The sequence below is a fragment of the Paroedura picta genome, chromosome 7 (genome assembly GCF_049243985.1).
Source record: "Paroedura picta isolate Pp20150507F chromosome 7, Ppicta_v3.0, whole genome shotgun sequence".
Lineage (NCBI taxonomy): Eukaryota > Metazoa > Chordata > Lepidosauria > Squamata > Gekkonidae > Paroedura > Paroedura picta.
Window position 1 is genome coordinate 58,116,252 of NC_135375.1, and position 20,260 is coordinate 58,136,511.

A 20,260-nucleotide genomic window follows, 5' to 3' on the forward strand; every position below is an offset into this window, starting at 1 on the left:
ACACAGGGCAGATAATCATTCCAAAACTTCCTGAGGGGAAAAAATGGGGAGTGGGAGTAGGTGGGACAGAGACTGAATACATATTCTGCTGTAGATATTCAACAAGATGCATGGTTTGATACTCCAATATGCATTTTTATCCACAAGTCAACTGGCTCACTCAAATAGCGCACATTAATGTATGCAACTGTTTTTAAAGGGGATAACAAAACAATTTCATATATTAAAATATTTTCTTATATGAAAAAATTGTACAGAAAAAAACAAGGATATGTCAGATATTGGGAGGAAAGGACACTCTACAAAAAATAAAATAGCAGACACAAATCTTTTCTCTCTGCTTGAGGAGGTTATGAGAATATATAAATAAAAACTAAAGTTATGCTAGCAGCCCCAATTTAGTAAGATAAAATAAATCATAATTTACCTTCACAATTCATCATTGGCCCAGGTTCAAATCCATCAAGGCAATTACATTCAAAGCTACCAATCACATTGGAACATGTACCATTTCCACATGGATTACCAATTGAACATTCATCAGTATCTAGGATATAACAAGCAAAACAAATGTCTGAGAAATGGGAACCAAGCCAAGTTCATGAACTTTAAGGGTTTTCCATATAGCAGAAAATTATCACACACCTACACAATGCACTCCAGTGTAGTCTAGCTTGTAGCCCAAAGGGCATTCACAGCGGAATGATCCATCTGTGTTTATACAGTGACCATTGGAACAAATGCCTGGGCTTTCAAGACATTCATTGACATCTGAAAAGCAGAAAGTAATGTCAAGTTTTTTATACTGTTTTGCTATTCATTTTGCAGTTTTAAGGCAGTAAGAATACAAATTAAGCAACAATAATAGAATTATCTTCTCCAAGTAAATAGAACAAATCATGTATTTCTCATGCCAAAATACACAAAGAATTATACATAAGACTTTAACAAAAACATTTATGAAAATATACCTTGCTGCTTTAAGAAATAGGACACAGAACCTAAGCCTACCACGGCTTTCCTTCAGGTCTATACAGTCTTGTGATGCCCTGAGGAAATTCTCCACTGGGGGAAAAGAAATGAAGAAACATTCCTAGGCTAAGCCTAATGCTGTTTATCCCTGGTCAAGCAAGCCAGTTTTATTTTTAGTGGTGGGGAGGATCAAAGCTCTACATAGAATATTGTACTATTGTGCAATAAAGAAATAATTCAAAAAATGTTTAGGAATGGTGCAAAAGTACAACAATACCTTCACGTGTATCATCAATCCCAGGTATAGTTCCATGACCAAATGGACACAAATCCTGGAAAGCAACTGTGCAAGAACAAGTTTGAATCACCAACTCATACCCATAAAACAAATAAAAATGGCTATAATGAACTTGTTCACTACAGTAAATTGAAATATAAAAACTGTACTCCACATCAGCTCTACTAAAAGACAGACTTTAATCTAATAAATATTAAAGCAATCAGCAACTGTTGCTATGACAAGTATTCTGTCTTTAATGCAAGACAACAGGAAAAAACCCCAAACTAAAGGGATATGGTTTTGCAGTCCAACCCAAGGTGATCAGCTCCACAGATAACACAACAAATAGGATTCAATAAACAAGTTTATCACTCTGCATATCTATTCCATTGACTGAGGATACAATTCCTGAAACCACTTTCTTGTAAGTAGTACTGAACTACTAGAAATGCTCTCCAAGTGAGAGAAGCAGAAACTCTGCATTTCATTTACAATTTCCCTTTTTCTGCCTCCTCTTGAAAACACTAAGGGGGTGAATCCTGTCAACAGATCCATGAGTGTGCATGGGGGTTTCAATTTTACCCTCCCAAAGTAGCAACCAAACTGCCTCCTCATGCTGTTCCTTAGAGAGGTCTCTTCTCCAATAGCAGCACTTTGAGGGGGCACTTGAGATTTCAGTGGGAGGGTGAGTCATGCATCACAGGTGGAAATTCTGCCACCCAATGTAAATTCAACATAATTCAAATTGTTGGCCCCAACCTTCTTCTTCCTTTGGGCACAGCTCACAAGGATAGCCCCATCCTTCGCCAGGCATCTTGCTGCAACAGCATTTTGCCTTAGTGGTATTAAAAGCCTTTGGTATGGAGCACATTCCATTCTCAAAGTTAGTGAAACAGAAGCTCTGTCGAGTATCTAGAAGAAAAACAAAATGACACATAATTACATTGAATACCTGGGTGTCAGGTTGAATTTGAATATTCTGAATTAGAGGAATGAATTAATATAGATTGGGCTTGTTCCTATTGTTGTTTTGTTACTACTATTGCTGTATAATATAAAAAGCTAAGGCCTATGTGGGCGGACAATGGGCAGAGCCAGTCCGATCTTTGGACCAATCGGAAGCCATGACTGGCTCTGCCCCTGGACTTTGGACCTATAGGGAAGTGACACAGCCACGGGCAATCTGGCAACATAGCTGCCAGTCTGCCCCAAGGACCACAGGGAGAGAAGGTCGATAGGTCTTCCAAGGGGAGGAGTGAGAACAGAGGCTTGGACAGGCTGCGAGAGCCCTTTTCGCCCCAGGGCTGTCCTAACTGTCATGTCCAACAACTTCCCTCACTTTGCCTCAGACCACTGATGGAGATGGCAAGTGGCTGATGAGTGTTCTCCCTCCCCGCTCCCTTCAGGCCTGCTATAAAGGAAGCCTTGACAGCCCCTGACTGAGGGGAAGGAGGCGTTTCCGAAAGCAACACAGGGGTGTCTGTGGGGGTACTTGTGTTTTCCTTTTGAGGGAGGGGAAGCTTTCCCTTTCTGCCAAACAGTTGGCTGCCAGGGAGTCCACAGAAAAGCCCCTTCTCACTTAAAATACTGCTGTGGCCAGTCTTGCTGCTGAAGAGAAGATGCAGCAAAGCAACTCTCTGCAGATTTGAGGCCTACTGCAAAGGGTTGTTGTGCAGATGAAATTGGATTCTGTTTGCCTCCTGTTTCATCTGCACATCAACCCTGTGAAGTAGACCTCAAGTGTTTCAACTCGATAACAACCTGTGTGGGAAGCCTTAAATGTTTCTTCTCCACAACAACCCTGTCCAAACTCCAAAGCAGCCCTTTCTGCCTGGGGAGCTGATCTTTATACTCTGCAGATGAGCTGTAATTCCAGGAGCTCTCCAGGCCCCACCTGGAGGTTGGCTACCCCTGGGTTGGAAATATTCCTGGAGGTTTGGAGGTGGGACTTCAAAATAATACAATGCCTCAAAGTCCAGCCTCCAAAGTAGCCATTTTTGCCTGCAGAGCTGATCATTATAGCAGCGATCTAGATACTATGGTAGAGGCTTGCAGACTGCAGTTGGTAGGGAGTGTCCCTCCTGGGCTATGGGCTACGGCCAGCCCTTACCAGCAAATATATGTATTCTGGAGCGCAGACAGACAGACCAGCATCAGTCCTGTGAGTCTGGAAAGTGCAGGAAGATCTAAATAAAGAATATTTACAGCCTGGAACTGTAAATAGTGAACAAGTAAATGGCTGGAGAGACATAGGAAGGAGATTTATTTACAGTGCTCTCTTAAGAACACTATCCTGGAGTAAGTCCCATTGGGTAGATCTGAGTAAGACTGCTCTCTTAATGTGTAAAACATAGCATATAATACAATGTTGTCATTTTATCCATTGATGACCCTATCTGAATTACAAACTCATGGGAGATCCCAAATTGGTCAAATCATTGTTTACTGAAGGTTCTCTGTTCCTGTATTGTGTTGGGTTGATTATTATGGCTACTACAACCCAAGTGCTTACCGAAACATCTCCTGCCATTGTCAGATATCACAAAGCCTGTAGGGCAGATGCACTGGAATCCTCCTGGAGTATTAGTGCAGGATCCAAAGAGACAGATATTGGGATCCTCTTTGCACTCATCAATATCTGAAAGAAATCATTAAAAATATTCATCATGGCATTATTTCATTTCCTTTGCATTTTTCTAAGCCTTAAGAATTTGCTTCAGTCAAGCACAATAACTGTTTGAGAAGCAAATCAGAATATTTTCGGTTTTAAAACAAATAATTTTGAACTTTATATCTTTGTCATTGGCCTCTTTCCTTAAAGCACAAGAACCATTTGCATTTTACATATTAGTCAGCAATAAACTCTTCAAATCCAAGTCTTTCATTACAGAGTACCCAGAGTGGGTTTGGGTACCTAACCTTTGTCCTGTGTAACAGTCAGATTTGGTGTGGATTCTCCTGAATTTTAATGAACAGAGATTACGTTGGATCAGGACCACAGCTTGTAAGGACAGACTTCACCCTTCAATGAGCCATTTGAAGGAAGCTGCCACACCCTTTCACTTAACGGTCCAAAGGCAGGTATGAAAATATAACATAGTTCTCAAAGAAGGAAGCCCAACATTTTAAACAAATATTAGTTTCGGGGCCTCTATAGATTCATATAGACTTCTGTAGTTTATATACATACTAACCAGGCAAACATTCTACTGACATCTGTGGAAGTTAGGTAAAGACATGATTTACTTATTCCATGGTTTATTACAATGTATTTAGCATCTGCTTTTATGTCTCTGTTTTCTTTTTATCTTAATGCAATTATAATTTAATAGCTATATATTAATTCCCATTTTTTCAAGAAATATAAGATTTACAAGGTAGAAAAGAAGCCAGATTAAGGTCTTGTGTTACTAGTATATCTATCTCTTTGATGCTGAAATAAACAATATTAAAATTCTAAACAAATACCTCATTTTTCTTTGTAGTTCAGATATATACATGGTTCAGAATCTACTTACAGCTTGCATATAAAATTTTATCAGTTCTAAGGCATATAAACAGAAATAACTTATAAGAAGTTGATAGAAAGTTTCCTTTATTCTAGGAAGAAGAGCTTCACTGCTGTTAAAATACTTTTTAAGCTTTATATATTATACATTTCAGAATAACTTGGATGAATGTCAAAAGTGACAATCTTTTTAGACAGTATGAATTTCTTTTCACTAGACCTTTTCACTAATTTCCTCGAAACAACTGATTATGCGAACCCATGCAACATTTTTTAGTTGGCATTAATACAAATATTAAGGCTTTGTTTTCACCATCACAACAAAACCATGCCTTGTCTAGAAATCACTATATAAACGCAAAGCTATACTTAAAATTTCATTTCCACCTATTCCATTATAATAGTGTGTTACTGCTTTTTAGTACATAAATCAGAAACCACTGTCAAAAAGCAGCCTCACCAATGCAGCTTTCACTTTTCACTTCGTATCCTGGAGGGCAGATACATCTGAATGATCCTTCCAAGTTTTGACATGTTCCAGGAAAACATGAGCCAGGAAGTGCTACACACTCATTTATGTCTCGATAGAAAAAAAGAAAGAATTTCAGAGATTTTATAATGAATCCTAAAAGACATAATATGTATATGCTATAAACTGGAATAGCAATTTTGATCTCTACTCCCATATTTTGCCTCTGTTAAGTAACTCTCTGCTACTCAGCTGCTACTGAGAGAATCTTCCTTTTGAGAAGGCAGAAGCTCATTTGATCCAGATCTTGAAGATGAAACTCAAATACTTTGGCCACCTCATGAGAAGGAAGGACTCCCTGGAGAAGAGCCTAATGCTGGGAACGATGGCAAAAGAAGAAGGGGACGACAGAGAATGAGGTGGCTGGATTGAGTCACTGAAGCAGTGGGTGTGAACTTAAATGGACTCCGGGGAATGGTAGAGGACATGACGGCCTGGAGGATTGTTGTCCATGGGGTCACGATGGGTCGGACACGACTTCGCACCTAACAACAACAAAATTCTAACTAAACATGCACAGGCCCATTTTTGAAAATTAAAGTCTCTATTTTACACCTATCACACATTTGATATAACATTTTTAGTATAATTTTCCATCTCAGTACTTGATGCCAGAAATTCAAAATATCATATTTCTCCTAGTAGCATCACTATTTCTTAGTCTATTATCATAAACTGGAAGAAAGTCCCATTGCTTTCAAAGTAGCTTACTAATGAGGAATACAGCTGTGGCTGGGTTAATTGCATACATACCAATGCAATTCTTGCCATCTGGAGTAAGTTCATAACCTTCATAACATAAACATTTGAAAGAACCAATTTCATTAAAGCATCTCCCGTTTCTGCACACCTGACCAAAGAAGGAACTGCACTCATCAATATCTGTAAAGAAAAAAGAAAAAGTTAAGCATTTCTAGTGAAGTCTACAAAATGGAATGTATATGCAGGCACTATCTGTAAAATATATGATAAACATATTCAATAAATAATTTTATGGGAAAGACAAATCACAGTCAATAATGCTTGTGAACGGAAGGCCCCAGTCTACCACTTTAAAGCAGATGTTTCACTTAGGCCCATTATGCACGGGGGGGGGGGGGATAGCGCGTATTCAGGGTGGAATGGCGGTGACTAAAATCACCGATAACACACGGAGCCGCCTGCAACCGGCCGCAGATTCGGTGCATGCCGCCGAAAAAGCCACATTAGCAAAACGCGGAAGAAAGCGCAGCTTCCGGGTGATCAGGGTGCAACCAGAAGTGGTGCCGGGGTTGCCGCGTGCATAATCGGTTACTCTGTGTTTTGCCACTGTTGCATTCCATCCCGGGCATAAGCGGTTTGCTTCGCTTCTTCCCCCTCCGCGTTTTCCATGTGTCCCAAAATCGCCGTTTCAGCGGCCGTGCATAATGGGCCTTAATGAGCCCAAGGTCACCCAGCTGGCTGCATGTGGGGAAGTGCAGAATCGAACCCAATTCACCAGATTCGAAGTCCACACTCCTGACTACTACACCAAACTGGCTCTCTATGGAATTAGAATATAGCTGAGTGAATCCCCACCCATCTCTAGTTTTTATGAAAGCTCTTACCCATACAGTCATTATTATGAGTTAGCTCAAACCCTGGGTAACATAGACAGTTATATGATCCCACCGTGTTTTTACAGGTGCCGTTTCCACATGGATGTCTTTCACATTCATCAACATCTACAGAGAGAAAAAGGATTGTTTTTATAAACAGTACTGAAAACTACTGTGTTAATATTTTCTTCTTTTTCTACCACAGTGCATACCAGAGATTATTCTAGCTTTGATATCTTTAATCACTACATATCAGTGGATATGGAACTCATATCCATTTGAGGTTATATATTATCAACAATAGAGTCTCTTGTGGCGCAGAGTGGTAAGGCAGCAGAAATGCTAGCTGAAGCTGTCTGTCCATGAGGCTGGGAGTTCAATCCCAGCAGCTGGCTCAAGGTTGACTCAGCCTTCCATCCTTCCGAGGTCCGTAAAATGAGCACCCAGCTTGCTGGGGGGTAAACGGTAATGACTGGGGAAGGCACTGGCAAACCACCCCGTATTGAGTCTGCCATGAAAACGCTAGAGGGTGTCACCCCAAGGGTCAGACATGACTCGGTGCTTGCACAGGGGATACCTTTATCTTTATCTTTACTATTATCAACAATGATCAGTTAAATCTATTTTTTTTAAAATATGATTCAGTCCCTAAAGTGTTCTTTCAATTTGAATTTCGATATGGAAAGTGCTTTTTTTACATACCCATACACATAGTCTGATCATGGGATGCTTTAAAACCATTATCACAGATGCAGTGATAACTTCCCTCTTTGTCCACACATGTGCCATGACTACATACATTAGGAATTTCCTGGCATTCATTGCGATCTACAACAAAAATATAAAACACATGGTATTAATCCGGTCCTGTTCAATCTTGAAGAAGGTTGTCATGGTACCCAGAGGAAGGCCTGTTATGCTGCCCTAAAATGCTTGTTTTTGGCTTAACACTGATTTAAGTATGCCTTCTAGGTCTCAGAGAGTTTTCTGACCTATGCAGCAACAAACATCTAGAGATAAAATCATAATTTTTGAAAATTCGAAAATGGCTGATGTGTTTCAGTGTGTGTTTCCCATCTTTGGCTAATGTATTAACTACATCTGTTTCTCGGTCAGTCAGATACAGTCATTATGATCCATTACTTTGGACTAAAGCAATGTACATTACTTACGGCTATTCTTGAAGAGTGTTTGGAAGTTGCAGTTAGTGCAGAACTCTGTGGCTAGACTGCTGGTTGGGGCAAGTTAATGGGAGTATGTGATCTCAATATTACAGCCATTACACTGGCTACCAATCCACTCCTGAGGCCAATTCAAGGTGCTGTTTTTGATTTTTAAAGTCCTACTTGGTTTGAAGCCATGATATCTGAAGGGCTGTCTTTTTCCTTAAGCTGCTTCCTTGGAATCAATATCACAGGGAGAGACCATCTTGACTTTCCCATTGATCAAAGAAGCTGGTTTTGTGAGTACTTGAGACAGGGTCTTTTCAGTAACAGCCCCACAATTATAGAACAACCTGTCCCCCTCTCTTTTGACCTCCAGGAGACAGCAGAATACATTTTTATTTAGAACTACATTTGGTTGCATTTATTAGCAGTCCTGAACTGTGATTTTAAATCCTGTTTTTCATGCATTTTATGAGTTATCTATGTAAGCTGCCCTGAACTCCATAAGGAACAAAGGCATCTAATAAATGTTTTAAACAAATTAAAAACTTGCATTGAAATATAGAAAGTTAGATTTTAACTAAGTGAGTTGGAGGTTATTGTTGGCAGATATACGTATTAGGGCCATGTAACAATGTATTTTTATGATCTTTCCACTGTTCATATATCCATGTATTATAGTTATAATTTTATTCAACTGTCCTTTACACGTTACTTAAATAAACCAGCATACTTAATTTCAGATAAACTATTCAATCTATGTCATCTTAGTAGACATAACGTCTTACTAAAGAGAACCCATTGACGTAACAAAGCATTCAGATTAACATATCATACACATTACTGATTTCTATAACTATTATTCACTCATTGTCCCTACTTGTTTTTATAATCTGCTCACAAATATCAAAAGTAAGTTCTTTTATGCTTTATAAAGGCAAACGTGGGTAAAATATGACAGAAGGAAATTATCAATAAATCTATTTCCAAACAGTGCCCAAGAGAATGTGAATGATACAGCCACAAGCAGATAGAGGAGAATCCCATGACTGCAGACAAATGTGCAATCTAAAAAATCCCAACAACCCCACAATGAGGGACTGGAATTCAGTAAAATAACAGGAACAGTAGTTGTAGCTTTAAGAAAAGAATGCCCGTGGAAGCCTCAGTGGCTCCTGGGGATTGCTAGGCAATCACAACAGTATTGTCAAGCCTTGGTTTCTGTAAAGCAAAGACCTGAGGGATACTTCAACAGCCTTGGAAACTGTCTCACGTCCTCCTCTCCAATTTAATGAAGGACTCGCCAGAGCAGGCTCAACAGCAACTATTGGAAACTTGCTACCTGCACAACTCAGCCTGCCCTGGAGGCAGCAACTGTGCAACTTAATTCAGCCCAGCCCAGCCCATGCTGGCCACTGTGCAGCCTGGCCTACCACTGGTAACCTTATAGCTCAGACAGACTTTTCTTGTGGAAAGGCAGTCAAGGGTTGGGAATGAAGGAAAGCTGAAGACAGAATAGCAGATATCGGTAGTTTGGATGGTGGATGGGAAAGAGAGAAGGAAGCACCCCACTGGACTTTTTCTAGCAGCAGCTAGGCTGATACTAAGCTGGATCTGACTCTGATGGTCACCACACAATTAGGACCAGCCTAGTCCTGCTTTGGGGGCCACATCATGACTCAAGACACACTCACCTTGGGGAAAGGTTGCCAGAGACAGGGAAGGAAGGAAAGCTGAATATAGAGGCATAGAAAAGTAAGTGGGATAGTGGATGTGAAGGAAAAAAGGAAGCAGAAAAGGGGTGGATGCAACAAGGAAGGAAAAGATGAAGTAGTATGTGTATGCATGGAGGTGGTGTGAGATGCACCCTGCAAACCTTGAGGGTTTTTCCTGTGTATTACTGCATTTTCCACCTCCTTTTGCTGCTTTAAATATAAAAAGTGTGTTATTGCATCTGCAAAATGGGAGAAATGTATGCACAAATGTGATGTGATTTTAGATAAAATATGCATGTAAAAAAATAAAATGGTTGATATGACATTTCTTACCAATGCAGGCACCATTGGGTGAAAGTTTGAAACCTGTAGCACATTCACAGCGATAACTACCAGGACTGTTAATACAATCAGCATTTCGTTGGCAGAGATTATCACCATTGCTGCATTCATCGATATCTGCAACATTAATGAATCTTGGTCAAATGCTGACTGTTAGTATAGCATTTTGCCATCTCTATGAAGGCTGCACAGTTTTTTAAGCAATAGAAGGATAATGGGCTTTATCCAGGCAAAGTAAAGCATCTTTAAATCCCACCGTCCCTTTTAACTAATTATGTTAATAATAAGACAAACTCAATGGATGATAAGTAGATTCAGGATAGACAACAGGAGGTACTTTTTCATACAACACTAAATTAATTTATTGAATTTGGTAATGGGCACTAGCTTAAAGGTTTAAAAGGGACTGAACAAATTCACAGTGGACAGATTTATTAGTAGCTATTTGACACTGTCTTTATGGCAGAGACTCTATATATTACTGGATGTCTAGATAGGTAATCCCCCTTCAAGGATCACTGCCTTGCCATGGCTTGCGTAGCTCAGTGAAGCTATGAGCTATGCCGTGCAGGGCCACCCAAGAAGGACAGATCATAGCAGAGAGTTCTGACAAAAGGTGATCCACTGGAGAAGGAAATGGCAAACCACTCCAGTATCTTTGCCATGAAAACCCAATGGACAAGTTCAAAAGGCAAAATAATATGACGCCGGAAGATGAGACCCTCATATCAGAAGGTGTCCAATATGCTATGAGCAGATGGCTAGTACGAGTAGCGCCAGAATGAATGAAGCGAATGGGCCAAAGCCGAAAGGACGCTCAGTTGTGGAAGTAACTGGTGGTGAAAAGACAGTCCGATGCTGTAAAGATTTTTATTCCATAGGAACCTGGAACATCAGATCCATGAATCAAGGCAAGCTGGACGTGGTTAAACAAGAGATGACAAAACTGAACATCGACATTTTAGGAATCAGTGAACTAAAATGGACAGGAATGGGTGAATTTAATTCAGATGACCATCAGGTATACTACTGTGGACAAGAATCTCGCCTTCATAATCAATAAGAGAGTAGGAAAAGCAGTCTTGGGATACAATCCCCAAAATGACAGCATGATCTCAGTTCGAATCCAAGGCAAACCATTCAACATCACAGTACTCCAGGTCTATGCCCCAACCACTGCTGCTGAAGAGAAGTTGACCAGTTCTATGAAGCCCTACAACACCTTCTAGAAGCAATGACAAAAGATTATGTGCTTATCATCATGGGGAATTGGAATGCTAAAGTAGGAAGCCAAAAGATAACCGGGATAACAGGCAAGTTTGGCCTTGGAGTACAAAATGAAGCAGGGCACAGGCTGGTAGAATTTTGTCAAGAGAATACAATGGTCATAGCAAACACTCTTTTCCAGCAATCCAAGAGACGACTCTACATATGGACATCACCAGACGGTCAACACAGAAATCAGATTGACTATGCGCGCTGCAGCCAAAGATGGAGAAGTTCTATACAGTCAGTAAAAACAAGACCAGGAGCTGATTGTGGTTCAGATCATCAGCTTCTTGTTGCAAAATTTAGGCTTAAATTGAACAAAGTAGGGAAAAGCACTAGGCCACTCAGGTATGAACTAAATCATATCCCCAATGAATATACAGTAGAGGTGACAAATAGATTTAAGGAATTAGAACTGATAGACAGAGTGCCTGAAGAACTATGGACGGAGGTTCGCAACATTGTACAAGAGGTAGCAACTAAAACCATCCTAAAGAAAAAGAAATGCAAGAAATCAAAATGGCTGTCTGAGGAAGCTTTACAAATAGCTAAGGAGAGAAGGGAAGTGAAAGGCAAGGGAGAGAGAGAAAGATACACCCAATTGAATGCAGAATTCCAGAGAAAAACTAGAAGATATAAGAATGCCTTCTTAAATGAACAGTGCAAACAAATAGAAGAAAACAACAGAATGGGGAGGACCAGAGATATTTTCAAGAAAATTGGAGATATGAAGAAAACATTTCATGCAAAGATGGGTATGATAAAGGGCCAAAATGGTAGGGACCTCACAGAAGCAGAAGAGATTTTAAAAAGGTGGCAAAATTATACAGAAGAACTATACAAGAGCGAGCTTAACATCCCTGACAACCACAATGGGGTAGTTACTGACCTGGAGCCAGACATCTTGGAATGTGAAGTCAAATGGGCCTTAGGAAGTCTGAGCAACAATAAAGCTAGTGGTGGTGACAGCATTCCAGTTGAACTATTCAAAACCTTAAAAGACGATGCAGTAAAAGTGCTACACACAATATGTCAGCAAATTTGGAAAACTCAACTATGGCCACAGGATTGGAAAAGGTCAGTTTACATTCCAATCGCAAAGAAGGGCAAAGCCAAAGAATGTTCAAACTACCGCACCATCACACTCATTTCTCATGCTAGCAAAGTTATGCTCAAAATCCTACAAGCTAGGCTCCAGCAATATGTGGACCAAGAACCTCCAGACGTACAGGCAGGATTTCGAAGAGGCAGAGGAACTAGAGATCAAATTGCCAACATACACTGGATCATGGAGAAAGCTAGGGAGTCCTTTGTGTGGAGCACAACAAATTATGGCAAGTTCTTAAAGAGATGGGAATACCGGAGCATCTTATTTGTCTCTTGAGAAACTTATATGCAGGTCAAGAAGCAACAGTGAGAACTGAACAAGGAATCACTGATTGGTTTAAAATTGAGAAAGGAGTTCGGAAAGGCTGTATACTGTCGCCTTGCCTATTTAACTTGTATGCAGAGCACATCATGAGAAATGCGGGATTAGAGGAGTCACAAATTGGGATCAAGACTGCAGGGAGAAATATCAACAGCCTCAGATATGCAGATGATACCACTCTAATGGTGAAAAGTGAAGAGAAACTAAAGAGCCTGTTGATCTGGGTGAAGGAGGAGAGTGCAAAAGTTGGCTTGAAACTCAACATCAAGAAAACAAAGATCATGGCATCCGGCCCTCTCAATTCCTGGCATATAGATGGGGAAGAAATGGAGATAGTGACAGATTTTATTTTCCTGGGCTCCAAGATCACTGCAGATGGGGACTGCAGCAAAGAAATTAAAAGACACTTGCTCCTGGGAAGGAAAGCTATGGCAAATCTAGACAGCATCTTAAAAAGCAGAGACGTCACCCTGCCAACAAAAGTGCGTTTATTCAAGGCTATGGTCTTCCCAGTTGCAATGTATGGCTGCGAAAGTTGGATCATAAGGAAGGCCGAGCGTCAAAGAAGCTTTTGAACTCTGGTGCTGGAGAAGACTCTTGCGAGTCCCTTGGACTGCAAGGCGAACAAACCTGTCAGTCCTAGAGGAGATCAGCCCTGACTGCTCCTTAGAATGCCAGATCCTGAACCTACTTGTGAGGTTAGTTCTGAAATGATTATCTTTTACATCACCTTCACAAACCAAGAGCAGATCATTGTAGCTGAATCCTGTGGGGCATTCACAACGGAAGCTGCCAATCTGGTTGATGCAAACACCATTTGCACAAATTCCTGGGATTTCTTTACATTCATCAATATCTGAAAAATGAACATTCATTAGCCAAATGCAGCTGTTTGGGCTTCTAACAATACCCATGTTTTCTCACAGTTTCTCTAAGCTTACAACAAAGAAAATAAATTAGTGCTAAATTTTAATTTATATATTTTATATACAATAAACAGTCAAGAATGTAAAGGAGTTATAAATGTATCCTTATATAGTTATTTTTTAAACAAATTATCCAAATTTTCTAGTGACAAAAGTATTGAAGAAGGAAGCTAAAATGTAAACTATACGGATAGTTCTTTGCTGGGAGTGGGCCTCACTGAACAGCCTTGAAGAGGATTGTGAAAAAAACAAGTGGCAGAAGTGACCAGGGGTGCCTTTCAGCAGCAGTACACCCTTGTACACACCTAAACATTTGATCATGATGAAATACAAGAAAGGTATTTTCTTGCAAGACTATTGTAAATACATGCATCATGTAGTAACTCTTAATAATAGCTTTTCAAAGTTAACTTACCGACAGCTTTGCCTGTGTGAATGTCAAAAGTGAAGCCAGGAATATTTCCACATAGTGACTTGAAATCAACTTAAAAGAAATAAAAATACAATTTTAAAAAGAATTCTCATATTTTTCTCAGTAACTCCTTAAAAAAAAAAAACACCTTCACTTTAAATACTTTTGACCAGCTATAGTTTGTTTCACTTGTGACTTTCTTGTTTGGGATATGAATGGAATTAGTCAGGGAAAGTCATGGTATTACTGTCTGATACTTTCTGCTCTTCCACATAACTGGATCATGCAAATCAAGCTTAAAATGTAGCTGAAATGTGTGTGTGGTTTTCTAATTATTACTGCTATAAGTGAAAAGAAGGAAAAATATAAACAACTTATTGATTTCCTAATTTGGAAAAGTTATTTTTTTAAAAATTGTAATTCTAAATACATTTGATTGATTAGAATCATAGAGTTGGAAGGGACCTCCTGGGTCATCTAGTCTAACCCCCTGCAAAATGCAGGAAATTCAAACTAACAATTAAATTAACAAGGAGCTTCGCCTCTCGTCGCTCTACTTGCCACTGCCCCCCATGCTCTCTGGGGCCATGCTATCTATTGGTAATTTGAATCCTGATGAGCAGCTTTGTCATCTGCCAAAAGAGCAATAGCACTACCAAATGAAGCAAGAGTAAGAACAAGCATTTTTGTTGGTGAGTTGTAAGAAAAACAAGATTTACAATAGATGCTATACTCTGCCTATCTCCTCAGGTTTGAAACCCCAAGCTTTATTTTCTGATGAAGTATACTTGGCACAAACAAACAGCTTCCAGTGCGAGTAGTGTGGGGGGGGGGAAGGTTTTTTTGTTCGTAACCTGGGCAAAGATGTTGATTCCCTTCATGTCCAGCATAGCAACTTGTACAACCATCACAAAACCTTCTGCCAAGTTTGAGGGCCCTAAGTTTATTTCTAGATAAGTTATGCCTGCACAAAAGAACCTGAGTTTCCATCGCAAACAGCATGGGGTGGATAATCTGGACCAGGATGTCCCAAGTCCCTTCATTTCTGGCACTCCCATCATTATCCTGAACTGGATGTGCAATTTTCAAATGCCTAGCTTTATTTTCTGGTGTACTGTGCCTGCCAGAGACAATAATTCCTTCCAAAGCACAGAGAGAGAGAGAGAGAGAGAGAGCACGAGTGGGCTATTTTGAGACTCATAGTTTTTTTCCTGTTATACATGTGACAAGTGATCAGGCAGACAGATCTTTTCATAATTATAGGAGACAAACTAGCTCACAGGACTTCTGCAAAATATTCTCAAACAACTTCAGATTTTTTATCTATACTGTGAGGCAAAGCACCCTTGATTCCTCCCCAAGGTTAACGTGTTTAAGTAACAGGCTCATCCCATCTTCCAGGTGTTGCTAATTGGGCCTATTTGCCTACATGGCCCTTATCATCTTCAAGGTCAGAGTCAGGAATGGGATAATTGGCTCATCATGAGACCTGTGGACCACAGTATGGGAGGGAAAGAATCGGGAGTAATGAGGGTTTCCAGCAAGAACACATCCTGACTAGATTGTCATCATCGCCTGATGCTGATTGGTCAAAAAACTATAATTGGGCTAAGTGTGGGGAAAAGAATGCTAGCTGAGATTTTGATAGACTAAAGGCCTAGACCAGGGGTAGTCAAACTGCGGCCCTCCAGATGTCCATGGACTACAATTCCCAGGAGCCCCCTGCCAGCGAACGCTGGCAGGGGGCTCCTGGGAATTGTAGTCCATGGACATCTGGAGGGCCGCAGTTTGACTACCCCTGGCCTAGACTATGGCACGCTTCCATTGCAAGGTACAGCAATGTAGAGAATGCTTGGACTTTTGGGATGTTACAATTATGCCATCTAATGCAGGTTTCAAATGTGTTAATCAAGATTTTGTTTTCTTTTTAAGTGGTGTGTTGCCAAGTGATAGAACTATTTCTGAATATTTCTTACAAGGATTGTTTTCTTGCGCACACTAGCTCTGGGAACTCGTGGGGTTCAGGCAAGGTATGTAACTGTTCAGAACAAGTGATTTTTGAAAATACAATAAACCACTGAAGACTTTTCCATTCATAATTTAATTGTTGATATATTTCAAGAGATCATGTACTTCCAATTCAACGTCAGATAATAATGCTTAGGAAACCAAAATAACAACAACAACAACAACAACAACAACAACAACAACAACAACAACAACAACAACAACAACAACAACAATTATTATTATTATTATTATTATTATTATTATTATTATTATTATTATTATTATTATTATTATTATTATTATTATTATTATTATTATTATTTCCCTCCACTCCTGACACTGGCTCATGGCAGGTTAAAGGTAAAGGTAAAGGTATCCCCTGTGCAAGCACCGAGTCATGTCTGACCCTTGGGGTGACGCCCTCTAGCGTTTTCATGGCAGACTCAATACGGGGTGGTTTGCCAGTGCCTTCCCCAGTCATGACCATTTACCCCCCAGCAAGCTGGGTACTCATTTTACCGACCTCGGAAGGATGGAAGGCTGAGTCAACCTTGAGCCGGCTGCTGGGATTGAACTCCCAGCCTTATGGGCAAAGCTTTCAGACGGCTGCCTTACCCCTCTGCGCCACAAGAGGCTCTTCATGGCAGGTTACATACATCCAATTAAAAATCCCATTAAAACGAACAACAGATCACAGTAAAACAGACAACATGGCAGAATGCCTCCAACTATCCAACCCCCCACCCATGCATACCGCTGGAGGAAAGAGGGTCAAGATAACACTGATTGCTGCTTAACGCCAGCCCCCTCCCCCATTGATCTTCCTCACTGCCCCCGGCCTCAACCATAGACCTGGCAGAACAGCTCCATTTTGCAGGCCCTGTGGAACACCAAAACTTCTCGCAAGGCCACCATTCTACCAGGTCGGGGCCAGGACCATAAAGGCCCTAGCCGTGTTGAAGGCTAGGCATGTTTCCATGGGGCCAGGAATGACTAGTAAATTGTCACCTGCAGAGCGTAAGGCTTTGTGGATGGCATAGGGTGATAGGCGGTCCCTCAGGTATGTGGGTCCTAAACCGCACAGGGTCTTAAAGGTTAAAACCAAAATCTTGAACCGGATCCAGATGGCAACTGGTAACCAGTACATCTGCCTGCTGGATATGGGACCTGGATATGGACCTTCCACGGTGTTCCTGTGAGGACCCTAGCAGTTGCGTTTTGCACCAGCTGGAATCTCCTGATCAAGGACAAGGGTAGTTACGCATAGTTACAGAAATCCATTCTGGAGGTGACCATCACATGGATCACCATGGCCAGGTGTTCAGGGGACAGGTAGGGCGCTAGTAGCTGAGCTTGGCGAAGATGGAAAAATGCTTGGCTAGCTAACTTCTTGACCTATACCTCCATGGTTAGCAAGGCATCAATGGTCACATCCGAATTCCTGACCGGGGCGCGGCTGTACATTGTATCCCTGCCAGGGGGGGGGGGTAAGCATGCTTCCTGGCCCATCCCCCTACCTCCTAGCCACAGGACCTCCATCTTGGAGGGCCTAAATTTCAGACAACTCTGCTCAAGGCATTCAGTCACTGCTTCCAAACATCTGAAAGTCCAGAAACTGCAGTACTATTTGCTGAATTCAAGAGCAAAACTCAGAGTGATTTTATTCAGTTGTTAACTACATCCCTTTTCTCCTTTCCTAAGATAGCTGTGCTTCTAGCATGGATGTGGGAAGAGAGAGGGTGAAGGAACTGAATGTAAGATCTGTTGAAATAAGAAGGCATTCACTAATGGCCTGTGAACAAAATCCTGGTTTCACTAACTAGCCACAAGGTAGACAATGGTTTTCTATGTGTCTCTTCAGTAAAGGCTTTGGTACACAATTCCTGAATATTTTCCAACTAAGGTTATATACAGCAAAGCTAACAGCACTTCTTACCTGTTCCTGGAGTTGGACATGGTTCACAAGGCTTGTTCCAAGCTTTCCCAACATTATAGGTACAGCAACACATCCTCTTGGTTACATTAAAGGGCAGCTCATTATCACAAGATGTTCCATTATAGCTTCTATAGCAAAAACTCTTTCTCATATCTACATGTACAGAAAGGTCATATGTGCTTGTTACAATCATCTTAAACCATACACTTATTTTCCTGTATATACCATGATCAAAGTTTTGTGTCTCAGTCAATATTTCAATCATGCTTCCTGTTTAGTAAAGTAGAAAACATTTCAATGATATATTGTTGTATATCCAAGGGGATTTGGGCAAAAGCTAAATAGGTGGCTAATTCGGCATTTTTAGACCTCCAATGAGGTTATGTCACTAAAAGGTCACCAAAAGGGGGAATCCAGTTTATTGTTAGATTTACTGAATTTCCCCAAGAACAATTATGAATGAACTAATACAACTTGTCCTCAGTCAGCAGCACGCTCTTCTCAATAGACTCAGGGTCGGTAATATCAGTTAAAAAATACATATATAGACAGTTTAAAATTAAATAATTCAGTTTTCAAATCTTTATCATCTTATGGTTTTTGACAGCTAAGGAGTAGTTGATATTAACGGGTAAGGGTTTGGTAGTTTCTGAAGCAGGGAGGCCAGCATTTTCATTATGTTATTTCCTGGCCTCAAACATAGGCCTGGCAGAACAGTTCTGACTTACAGGCCCTCCAGAACTCTTTAAGGTCCCAGAGCACCCTGATCTCACTGGGGAGAACTTTCCCTGGTTGAGGACATTTTCACTTGTTTTGATTGGGGAAGCTGAGCAGATTTTGGTCACTCGGTTTTAATGATCTTTTGTAGTGCTACTGATTATTCAAAGCTTTACGAGGTAGTATAATGAGAGAACAGGAGGTGGGAGAAAAATATTGCAAATGCACTGGCAATCTGTGAGGGAATGTTTACATGTTAGTATGGCTTAAATCTTGTTTCAGATTGTTTTGTAATAGGCTAAATGTGAATACAACAAATATAATTTGAAGCAAAATTCAACATTTTATAAATACACGTTTAACATTAGTTTAGTTGAAAGATACATTTATCTCATTAAAAAATTCTGCCTGATTATAGCTCAGTGGCAGTAGTTGCCAATGCTGTTATTTGAGGAGAGACTGTAAGCATAATCTGAGGATTTGTAGGCAGCTTGCTGAGGTCTATACCATCCTCATTAAATGGAATAAATGTGAAGGCTGACATACCCATACAATTGTGTCCTCCATTCACCTGCATATATTCTGGAGGGCAAATACAGGTATAGTTTCCTAAAGTGTTGTAGCATGTCCCAGGGCCACAGACACCAGGATGTGCAACACACTCATCAATATCTGAAAAGATGAAGTAACAGAGTTTAGAAACAAAAAACAATGAAGCACAAATTGAACTACTCCAGAATTCTTCAACTGAAGAGAAGAAAACAAACAACATTGTTTAAAAGTTGATTTTGGTTGAATTTCAAGGTTTCTTAAGGCTCATCTAATAATCATATCAATTAAAATGTAGTCACATATTCATGCATTCCACTATGAGACAATCACATTATATAGTGGGAATAAGAACTGGTAGGACTTTGGAATATTTCTGAATGTATTGGGTGTATATGCCTGAATAAGGCCAAATAGCTAACACATTTATTTTAAATTAATTAATGAGTCTTGTTTCTAAGACTATGTATGTAGGGACAAGATTTAAGGGAGGTATGATAGTTTCATTTACAGTACCCTACAGTTCATTTGGGTAATTCAGTACAGTTCTCACAGTTTAAAATCTACAACATGACATGGATTTTGCATAATATTATGAACAGGAATAAAAGAAAAACGTCCAGATAGCAATACATGACAAAAAGAGGGAGAATTTGTACCTTCACAGATACGGGTTTCTTCACTGAGGTAGTACCCATGGGGACATTCACACTGAAAGCTGCCAAAAGTATTGATACAGTTTCCACCTTGGCAGAGACCAGGCAATTCTTGGCATTCATCGATGTCTGAAAAGAAAGAAAAGGCCATATTTTCTAGTTGGTAAAGGTTACACAAGAAGCTACAGGAGTTCGATGGAATCAAATCAGCTTTTGATTCATTGGTTCTAAGTCCACACACCATTATAAAATATATCTTGATGCTAT

The 20,260-nt window shown here is 40.2% G+C and overlaps 1 protein-coding gene across 3 annotated transcripts in view; it reads right to left on the reverse strand.

The window, feature by feature from the left end:
- The window catches only part of FBN2 (fibrillin 2), a 206,627-nt gene that overhangs the window by 21,909 nt on the left and 164,458 nt on the right, over positions 1–20,260 (reverse strand). For all 3 annotated transcript variants that reach the window (XM_077344464.1, XM_077344463.1, XM_077344465.1), the window contains 15 exons: positions 19,997–20,122; positions 19,335–19,460; positions 18,072–18,224; positions 14,129–14,197; positions 13,518–13,643; positions 10,081–10,206; positions 7,569–7,694; positions 6,876–6,992; positions 6,043–6,171; positions 5,221–5,340; positions 3,765–3,890; positions 2,012–2,164; positions 1,250–1,315; positions 646–771; positions 428–547 (listed from right to left, as the gene is read on the reverse strand). In XM_077344464.1, coding sequence (XP_077200579.1) covers positions 428–547; positions 646–771; positions 1,250–1,315; positions 2,012–2,164; positions 3,765–3,890; positions 5,221–5,340; positions 6,043–6,171; positions 6,876–6,992; positions 7,569–7,694; positions 10,081–10,206; positions 13,518–13,643; positions 14,129–14,197; positions 18,072–18,224; positions 19,335–19,460; positions 19,997–20,122 — 1,809 coding nt within the window. The remainder of the gene's footprint in view (positions 1–427; positions 548–645; positions 772–1,249; positions 1,316–2,011; positions 2,165–3,764; positions 3,891–5,220; positions 5,341–6,042; positions 6,172–6,875; positions 6,993–7,568; positions 7,695–10,080; positions 10,207–13,517; positions 13,644–14,128; positions 14,198–18,071; positions 18,225–19,334; positions 19,461–19,996; positions 20,123–20,260) is intronic.